Source organism: Nansenia antarctica (assembly GCF_963989245.1).
Source record: "Nansenia antarctica genome assembly, chromosome: 8".
Taxonomy (NCBI): domain Eukaryota; kingdom Metazoa; phylum Chordata; class Actinopteri; order Argentiniformes; family Microstomatidae; genus Nansenia; species Nansenia antarctica.
In genome coordinates this window covers 14,894,935-14,904,934 of record NC_137678.1, presented here as the reverse complement: position 1 = coordinate 14,904,934, position 10,000 = coordinate 14,894,935, and the positions used below count along the sequence as shown (strand labels likewise).

Below are 10,000 nucleotides of genomic sequence, written 5' to 3'. Positions count from 1 at the left end.
CACCTAGTATTTGACTGCTTGTAGCCCAATCACGAATGATCCCAGTATTGTCGCTTCAGACGGACAGGTTGGGTTGTTATTGTGCTTGCTGCAGCCCACGATATGTTATTGCGCATATATATTTATTTTAATCATGGTATTTTACCAACTTTTAAGACAACAATATAGTAAGCTAGTTACTTGAGATATACTTAAGATATTGGCCCCCCAAATCATTTTACAACGTGTTGTAATTATGTTACGATATTTCTGTCTAGTGTGTGAAAGTAAGCAACGTAGGGTGCGTTCGTAAAATCGCTCAGAGCGCCGGAGCGCACACTGGGTGCAACGTCATAAAGGGACCAGTTAATTTGATTGGACAAGAGGCATTCCATGAGTGCTGATCATATTTCCAGGGCGAATTTATGAACGCAGCTAGCGAACAGATAGATAGATAGATATATCTTTATTTATGTGTCACTCCTCAACAAACAGGTATGGTATAAAGAACAGCAACAAAAGGTGCATTAAAAAGTTGAGGACCACTCACATGGAGTTGTGAGACACAATACAAATCATAGCAATACAAATTAAAAACGTACATTCGAGTACTATTTCACTTGAACTATTACACAGACGCAAAAAATCGTCAGATCAGATATATAAACGGGTTATTTTGGTAAACTGGACACATTTTGGGAATATATGTGGTTACTTTCTCGCCTGAAAACATATTAAAACTTCATAAAATGACATGTTAACACTTGTAAAGCCAAAATTACATATTTTAGCTAATGGAGGTTTAAATTCGTCGTTCCCGGCGAAATGCATTCTGGGAGGCATTCTGGGAGGAGGTATGCAGTATGCATAATGATCGGCTGGTTTTCGGATACTTAACCTACTTAATTATGAATTTAGTAGGTAGTATGCAGTATATACTCATTGAGTATGCTAGTATGCAGTATGCTAGTATACCATTCCAAACACAGCCACTGACTCCTCCTAGTCTACCAGTGTCACGTGTTATCTCTTCCCCAGTCCCGTACCCTAACCTGACCAGTCAGTTGAATGTCACACCTTATCTCTTCCCCCAGTCCCTGTGCCTGAACCTGACACCTAACCAGTCAGTCAGTGAGTGTCACGCCCTAACTCTTCCCCCAGTCACCTAACCAATCAGTGAGTTTCACGTGTTATCTCTTCCCCCAGTCACCTAACCAGTCAGTGAGTGGCACGTCTTATCTCTTCCCCCAGTCAACTAACCAGTCAGTGAGTGTCACGTGTTATCTCTTCCCCCAGTCACCTAACCAGTCAGTGAGTGTCACGTCTTATCTCTTCCCCCAGTCAACTGACCAGTCAGTGTCGTGTCCTATCTCTTCCCACAGTCCCTGTGCCTTAACCTGACACCTAACCAGTCAGTCAGTGTCACGCCCTATCTCTTCCCCCAGTCCCCGTGCCTTAACCTGACACCTAACCAGTCAGTGAGTGTCGCGTCCTCTCTCTTCCCCAGTCCCGTGCCCTAACCTGTACGCCCAGCTGAACGCCCTGCAGCTGGTCCTGGACCCCCGCAGCCTGGTGTGGCTGAACCTGTTTGGGCTGGACCTGCGGCAGAGCCTGGAGCAGTTCATGGAGCTGTACAAGCTGAACGACGCCCAGAAGGAGGAGGAGCACGTAGACATCAGGGTGGACGGGCTGATGCTGAAGGTACGCACGCACGCACACACGCACGCACACACGCACGCACGCACACACACACACACACACACCACCATGTCCTCCATGAGAGACACACACACCACTAGACCACCATGTCCTCTAAGAGAGACACACACACCACACCAAGACCACCATGTCCTCCATGAGAGACACACACATCACCTCAGACCACCATGTCCTCCATGAGAGACACACACAGTGGGGGGGAAAAGTTTGAACACATCAACATTTTGTCCAGTAAATGTATTTCCAATGAGCCTATTCAAGTGAAATTTGCACCAGACTTTGGTATTAACTCAAACAATCCAGACAGAAACATCTAAACATTAAAGTCCATATGTACTAGGGATGGACGGTTTCCAATTATTGAAACCGAAAAACCGCCAAAGACTAAAACCGCGGTTTTCCGGTTAACCGAAAAGCTAAAAAAAAAAAAAAAAAAACAAGGCGCCAATTTCAAATAATTGCGCCCTACTGCTACAATACACTCATGTCGAACACCATTAAAACACCGTAAGCACAGTCGCAACACATTTAGGCTACTTAGTTTCACAAATATAAGTGGAAAGGCAGACTTTTGTAAGCTACACCATACATGAAAACACATGAACACTTAACACACCAGCTCCGCTGATCCAGGGTGCACGCCTGCACGGAAGATCATCTCTTGGAACAGCGTCTTCATTGAATGAACTGCTTTCTCAATATCTTGGTTCTTAGACAAAGTTTCAGCTGCTGCTCAATGTATTTAAATATTTGAATACTGCTCAATAATCACTGAAATATTAGACTTAGAATTATGCAGTGAACATACTTAAAGCTTTTCATAAAAACCACATGCCGCGAGACTGACTCGTCCTGAACTGTCGTAAGTCAATCAACAAAGAATGCCCCATCAAAATAAAAGTGCCCATGGTAGAGCTGTCAAAATAGAGCTTTCAAAATAAATGTACTAATACAGATAGAGATAAATACAGAACTACCTTTGCGTCACTAAGTGACCGCGTATCTTCTGAGACATGCGTTCTGTCATCACTTTCAGTAGCGCCTTCACACACAGTGGCGCTGTGCACAAACACTCTTGATCCGTATAGCTCTTGTTTTATTATATTGTGGTTTAGTAAATACTGCACTTGGAGTTACATTCAATGCATGATTTGTGCTATAGAACATAAATAAAGTTTGATTGATTGATTGATATCAAATCAAATCACATTTTATTTCTATAGCGCATTTCTCACAAAAGTGACCCAATGCGCTTTACAGAGAGCAGCGAAAATTATCTTATTAAATGTAAGCGAGTAATTGTAAAAAACCTTTCCTATCTACCAATAACTGAAGGCAACTATCTTTCCCATAGAGTGATTCGTTACCCTTAAATATAATCCCAATTAGATATTAATCCTCAGTTATTCTTCACAACTGACCAAACCTCTCACTCATTGCGCGGCAGATTCAGACTGTATCATTGTTATTTTCACACACGACAAACATGTGACATGTTCCAGTTTTATTCTTTGAACAACATAGAATATACAATAGAATAGAAAACGTAAACAAAAACATAGATACATATAAATACAAACGAGTGCAAATTGAGTGCAAGCAGGTAAAACAATTGTGCAAAGATATCACTGATCACATTCATTCTAATTCTAATTCACAACCTATGGCTAATAACTAAATAACAAAAACTGGCAGTAACAAAAAATGAGCATAAAAGCTATTAAAGGCTATTAAATAGTCCGTTAATCGAGGTTCTTCGCAAGAAACACGAGCATGTTCACCTTTTCAGGATTCAGCTGCGCTCGGAACGGACTTACAATTTTGCCTGCTGCGCTGAACACCCGCTCTGAAGGTGAACTTGTGACACACAGTGGCGCTGTGCACAAAGTACACTCTTGATCCGTATAGCTCTTGTTTTATTATATTGTGGTTTAGTAAATACTGCACTTGGAGTTACATTCAATGCATGATTTGTGCTATAGAACATAAATAAAGTTTGATTGATTGATATCAAATCAAATCACATTTTATTTCTATAGCGCATTTCTCACAAAAGTGACCCAATGCGCTTTACAGAGAGCAGCGAAAATGATCTTATTAAATGTAAGCGAGTAATTGTAAAAAACCTTTCCTATCTACCAATAACTGAAGGCAACTATCTTTCCCATAGAGTGATTCGTTACCCTTAAATATAATCCCAATTAGATATTAATCCTCAGTTATTCTTCACAACTGACCAAACCTCTCACTCATTGTGCGGCAGATTCAGACTGTATCATTTTTATTTTCACACACGACAAACATGTGACATGTTCCAGTTTTATTCTTATTCTATTTTATTCTTCTAAAAAAAAAAAAAAAAAAATCATTATCATGTTGGAAAACTGCCCTACGGCCCAGTTTCCGAAGAGAGGGGATCATGCTCTGCTGCAGGATGTCACAGTATATATTGGAATTCATGTGTCCCTCAATGAAATGCAGCTCCCCAGAGTGCCGGCAGCACTCATGCAGCCCCAGACCATGATGCTGCCACCACCATGCTTGCCTCTAGGCAAAACATATTTGTCTTGGTACTCCTCACCAGGGTGCCGCCACACACGCCGGACACCATCTGACCCAAATAGGTTTATTTTAGTGATGCTCCGATCTGATCGGCGCCGATCGGTATCGGCCGATATGGCCTTGATCGGTTTTGATCGGAGTTCTCAAAACGACCGATCAAACATGACCGATCAGTTTACAAAATGGCGTCGCCAGTCTGGAAATATTACACAGTGTCGGAAAGAGACAACAAATATGCCGTTTGTAATGTCTGCTCAAAAGAAATACCTTGCGGAGGAACGCACGCAAGGTCTTTCAATACCACGAATATCATACGGCATTTGCTGCGTTCGTCGATTCGCTCAGAGAGCGCCGAAGCGCACACTGGGCTCGACGTCATAAAGGGACCGAGTGCTTTGATTGGACGAGAGGCGTTCCACGAGTGCTGGTCAGAGTTCCAGCGCGACTTCACGAGCGTAGTGTAGGTAGTGTTCACCGACGTCATGTGACCCCGTGAGCAGGAAGTCACTTGGCCCATAGCAACAACAACTATTAGCGCGTGAGTTTTAGGTCTTCCTCTGTGCACCTTGCACAAGTGTAGATAGCGAGCGACTTTTCAGCAGCAGGACATATTTTAGATGATAAGAGGAACAGGCTGAGTGCCAAAAACGCTGAGATGCTTGTATTTCTCAAGGCTAATCTGCCAGTGATGCTGCTTAATCAGAAGTAAGGTTTGAGTCTGAAATCTCCTTAGGTGCAATGTTTTGTTTTTTTGTTTTATTGATTATTGCTGACTTGCTGTCTTATCTCCTCCTAAATATGACTTGAAACTGACTGACTTGAAACAGTATTTTATATTTGGCTATAGCCTGTTTATGTTGCAGTTTAGTTTGGGTATGTTTATTGTTCCTCAGGAAAGCTACAGTTACAGTATAAGCTCCAAGTTCTCTAAGAGCCCCTAGTTCCTCTCATTCGAGTGGAATGTTGCACATTTGATGTGACAGTGTACATTTTATTTATTATGATTTTTATTTTCACATTTTATTTGTTTTTCCTGAAGTAAGCTACAGGTGGTTGTGAATTCAATAAAACAGATGGTCGTCAATTCATGATACTTTCTCATCTCCTAATTTCATTTAAATACTTAATATACAATGTCAATGGTGTTAAGAATAATTTAAAACATAAATAATGCTACACAATAAATAGAATGCTTCAATTGCCATTTTCGACGCTGTGATCGGTGATCGGTGATATCGGATCGGCAGATCACTGATTCCAGTGATCGGTGATCGGTGATCGGCACCAAAAACCCTGATCGGAGCATCTCTAGTTTATTTTGGTCTCATCAGACCACAGGACATGGTTCCAGTAACTCATGTTCTTGGATTCATTGTCTTCAGCAAACTGTTTGCGGGCTTTCTTATGCATCGGTTTCAGAAGAGGCTTCTGTCTGGGGCGACGGCCATACAAACCGATTTGATACAGTGTGCGGCGTATGGTCTGGGCACTGACAGGCTGACATCCCACTTCTGCAACCTCTGCAGCAATGCTGGAAGCACTCGCACGTCTATTTTTGGAAACCAACCTCTGGATATGACGCTGAGCACATGGACTCAACTTATTTGGTCGACCCTGGCGAGGCCTGTTCCGAGTGGAACCTGTCCAGGAAAACCGCTGTATGATCTTAGCCACTGTGCTGCAACTCATTTTCAGGGTGTTGGCAATCTTCTTATAGCCAAGGCCATCTTTGTGAAGCGCAATAATCCTTTTTTTCAGCCGCTCAGAGAGTTCCTTGCCATGTGGTGCCATGTTGTCCAGCATTCAGAGAGAATTATTAACAGCCCTGCTTATCATTTACACCTGAATCCTTGTAACACTAACGAGTCACATGACACCAGGGCGGGAAAACAACATCATTGGGCACAATTAGGACATGTTCACTATGGGGTGTACTCACTTTTGTTGCCAGCTGTTTAGACATTAACAGCTGTGTACTGAGTAATTTTCAAAGGACAATAAATCTATACTGTTATTCAAGCAGCACACTGACTACTTTAAGTTATATCAAAGTTTCAGTAGGATAGTGTTATCCTCTGAAAGGATATAACAGAATATTTGCAAAAATCTAAAGGGTGTACTCACTTTTGAGATATACTGTAAATAAAATGGGCCAAAATCACACCTGAATACTGCGGGCGATTAGTTACTTCATACAGAAAGCGCCTTGAAGCTGTCAGTAAGTATTGAATTCATTTCAGTTAGTGTGTTAAATACTTTTTTCCCTGTTTCATTCCACTTTATCACACAAAACTTTATTTACATATGGACTTAAATGTTTCGATTTTTTTGTCTGGGTTGTTTGAGTTAATACCAAAGTCTGGTGCAAATTTCACTTGAATAGGCTCATTGGAAATACATTTACTGGACAAAATGTTGATGTGTTCAATACTTTTTTCCCCCACTGTACACCCCATACATTCAAGCACAGAAGAACCTTCTGGATTTCCCCTAGAACGTCCTTCTATGCTACTTAATGAATCTATGTAAGACTGTGGCTGATCTCTCAGGCTGTCATGTGATGAGGGGTCTGTTTATCGGCTTCAAGACAGGAGAAGTTAAACAAAATGTGAAGACTGTTCTGTTTTTGTTTGATAATCTGTATTGTCTCTCTGTCCCGCCCACCCTCCCCCCCTCCCTCACAGCTGGTGGTCCCCACCGACCGCGACCCCTCCTTCCCCCCGGACCTCCCCCGCTCCATCTCGGTCCAGACCTCCGAGATGGTGGCCACCAACACCCGCCACCCCCCCCACTGCACCCGCTCCCACCTGGAGGCCCTCCTCCAATCCTTCCAGGAAGAGCAGTTCTTCTCCTCCTCCTTTACCTCCTTCCCTCGCTCCTCCTCCTCCTCCTCCTCTTCCTCCTCCTCCACCCCCCCTTTCCCTCTCATCCACCCCGTGTTCCAGCGGCACGCTCACGAGCAGGACACCCGCCTCCACGACGTGTACCGCGGCCTGGTGACCCCCTCCCTGACGGCCGACGCCCTCAAGACCCCCGCCGCCACGGACCTGTGGGCGCTGCACTTCGCCCAGTTCTGGGTGGACTACGAGGGGACGCGGGGGGGGAAAGGCCGACCCCAGCCCTTCGTAGACGCCTTCCCTCTCACCTTGTGGGCCTGTCAGCCCGCCAGACACGCCCAGCACCAGGAGAGGCTGAGGGAGGGGGCGGTGGTGGCCGAGGGGGGGCCGGAGGTGGGGGCAGGGAGCCGGCAGGGGGGGCCCACAGAGGGGATGGTCAGGAGCGAGTCGGCGGAGGTGGTGGGGCGCTTGCAGAGGAAGCGGCTGCTGAAGGAGTTCTACAGCAGCGAAGGCGCCAAGGCGGCGGCGGTCCTGCCGCCTAGCAACGGCCTCCACAAGCCCCTCTCCCTGGACAACCTCCCCCCCTCCTCTTCCTCCTCCGCCGCCGGCCCTTCCCCCTCCAGTAAGGACGCTGACGTGCACTTGTTGGTCCATGTGCAGAAGCATCTGAGTGCGCAGGTGAGTCACTGACAGGTGTACGCCCATGAGCCAAAACATCATGACCGCAACAGTCACTTCTTGAAATTGATGCGTTGCATGCAGGAGTAAAGGTGCTGATTAATTAGCATGTAGCACAGTAATTCTTTGAAGTGAGAACCTTTCGTTCTCAAACTTGTTAGGTGGCAGGTATATATATATATATGTTACAGTACATGTGGGAATACGGTACATGTGGGAAAACTAGGGTTAGGGTTAGGTGCTACGTCGACTTGGTACATGCTTGCATGTCTAACCGTAATCCTAACCCTAACCCTACCCCTACCCCTACCCCTAACCCTAACCCTAACCCTAACCCTAACCCTAACCCTAACCTTAACCCTAGCACCGTAGCACCTAACCCTAACCCTAGTTTTCCCACATGTACCGCATTCCCACATGTACCGTAACATATCTTATGTACCAAGTTCATGTACCGTGAATTTACGGTATGTTTGAAGAAGATTTTTTGGGGGGGTTTTTCACAAAATTCAACATAGCCGGAAAATCTATTAGGACGCATCTTTTCAGTTCAAATAATTGTCTGTTTGTCTTGAGGAGGATCTGCCAGGGTTGATCTCTCAAAGTTGAAACAATCAGCAACAGTGTTCCTATAGCGCCCCCTTCTGGAATCTTTGCGGCAGCATTGTTGTGAGGCTGTGGCCTCTACGTTTCTGCCAGAGTGAGAGATATCTGTGAGAGTTATGGGCATTTTTCATGAAAATGTCAGAAGGCCGAATAACAGAAATAACAAAAACAATCGGGCTTGCGCCCAAATAATCTAAATAGAATACAGGTTACTGTAGTAAAATAATCTAAATAGAATACAGGTTACTGTAGTAAAATAATCTAAATAGAATACAGGTTACTGTAGTAAAATAATCTAAATAGAATACAGGTTACTGTAGTAAAATAATCTAAATAGAATACAGGTTACTGTAGTAAAATAATCTAAATAGAATACAGGTTACTGTAGTAAAATAATCTAAATAGAATACAGGCTACAGTTTGTTACAGTTTGAAGGTTCTTTTCCTGTGCTGTGGTATTGTATCGGTATCTAGTATTGTGATGTTGAACTGGTATCACTATCGAAGTTTAAAGTGTTTGTATCATGACAACCCTAGTGTATGTATATTCTGTGTATTATACCAATGTGTATATAATGTGTGCACTAACAAAAGTATGGTGTGTGTGTGTGTGTGTGTGTGTGTGCGTGTCTAGGTGAGCCACAGGCAGTATGTGTTTCTGCAGTGGCTCCAGCGCAGCCTCAAAGCGCTGCAGCAGACTCTGCAGCAGGACCTAGAGGACATGGGCTCCAAGCGGGGCGGGGGGGAGCGGCCCCCCCACAGCCCCGCCCCCGACCCCCCCCAGCCCTTCAGCGGCTGTGTGGCCGTCCTGCTGAAGAGCGCGGAGGTGGCTCTGCTCCTTAGGCCCCTCCCCCAGCCCGAAGGCCCCGCCTCCCCCCTGGGCTCCGAGGCCCTGTCCCCCTCCGACAGCAGAGGCACCCTGGGGGATGAGGGGGGGGAGACACCTGTAGAGGGGGGGGCCAAAGCGCCTTGTACCGTGGACCAGCTCCTGTGCGGAGGAGGAGGAGGAGGAGGGACTGACGGTGGACTTCCTCCGCAAGGCCCCGTCCCTCTCATCCCCACCTCCTCCCACCCCCCCCCACCTGACCCCCCCGCGAGGAAAAGGAAAACGTCCCTGGATGAGAGGAGGACTGGAGGGGAGAGGGGGGGCTCGGGGGAGGAGGGCTCTGCAGAGGGCGGGACTAGAGGGGGGGAGGAGCAGGGGGCGGGGCTAGTGGAGCCCTCGGGGGGAGGGGCCGGTGTGGTTGACCCCTCCTCGGACCCCCTCTCGACCAAAGACTGGACTGACGGGAGGGAGGAAGGGAGTGCTGGAGCCAAGATGCCTCAGTCCATGTCCAGGTATTCACCCTGTCATTACCACAACACACCCTGTCATTACCCTAACACACCCTGTCATTACCTTAACACACTCTGTCATTACCCCTAACCCTAACCCTAACCCTAACCTTAACCCTAGCACCGTAGCACCTAACCCTAACCCTAGTTTTCCCACATGTACCGCATTCCCACATGTACCGTAACATATCTTATGTACCAAGTTCATATACCGTGAATTTACGGTATGTTTGAAGAAGACTTTTTGGGGTGTTTTTCACAAAATTCAACATAGCCGGAAAATC

General features: G+C 45.7%; 1 protein-coding gene across 1 annotated transcript in view; it reads left to right on the top strand.

Moving 5' to 3' along the window:
• Nucleotides 1-10,000, top strand: part of bltp3b (bridge-like lipid transfer protein family member 3B) — a 56,970-nt gene that overhangs the window by 29,230 nt on the left and 17,740 nt on the right. The window contains exons 13-15 of the mRNA XM_080537917.1: nt 1,487-1,680; nt 6,945-7,775; nt 9,016-9,719. Of these exons, the coding sequence (XP_080394043.1) occupies nt 1,487-1,680; nt 6,945-7,775; nt 9,016-9,719 (1,729 nt within the window). The remainder of the gene's footprint in view (nt 1-1,486; nt 1,681-6,944; nt 7,776-9,015; nt 9,720-10,000) is intronic.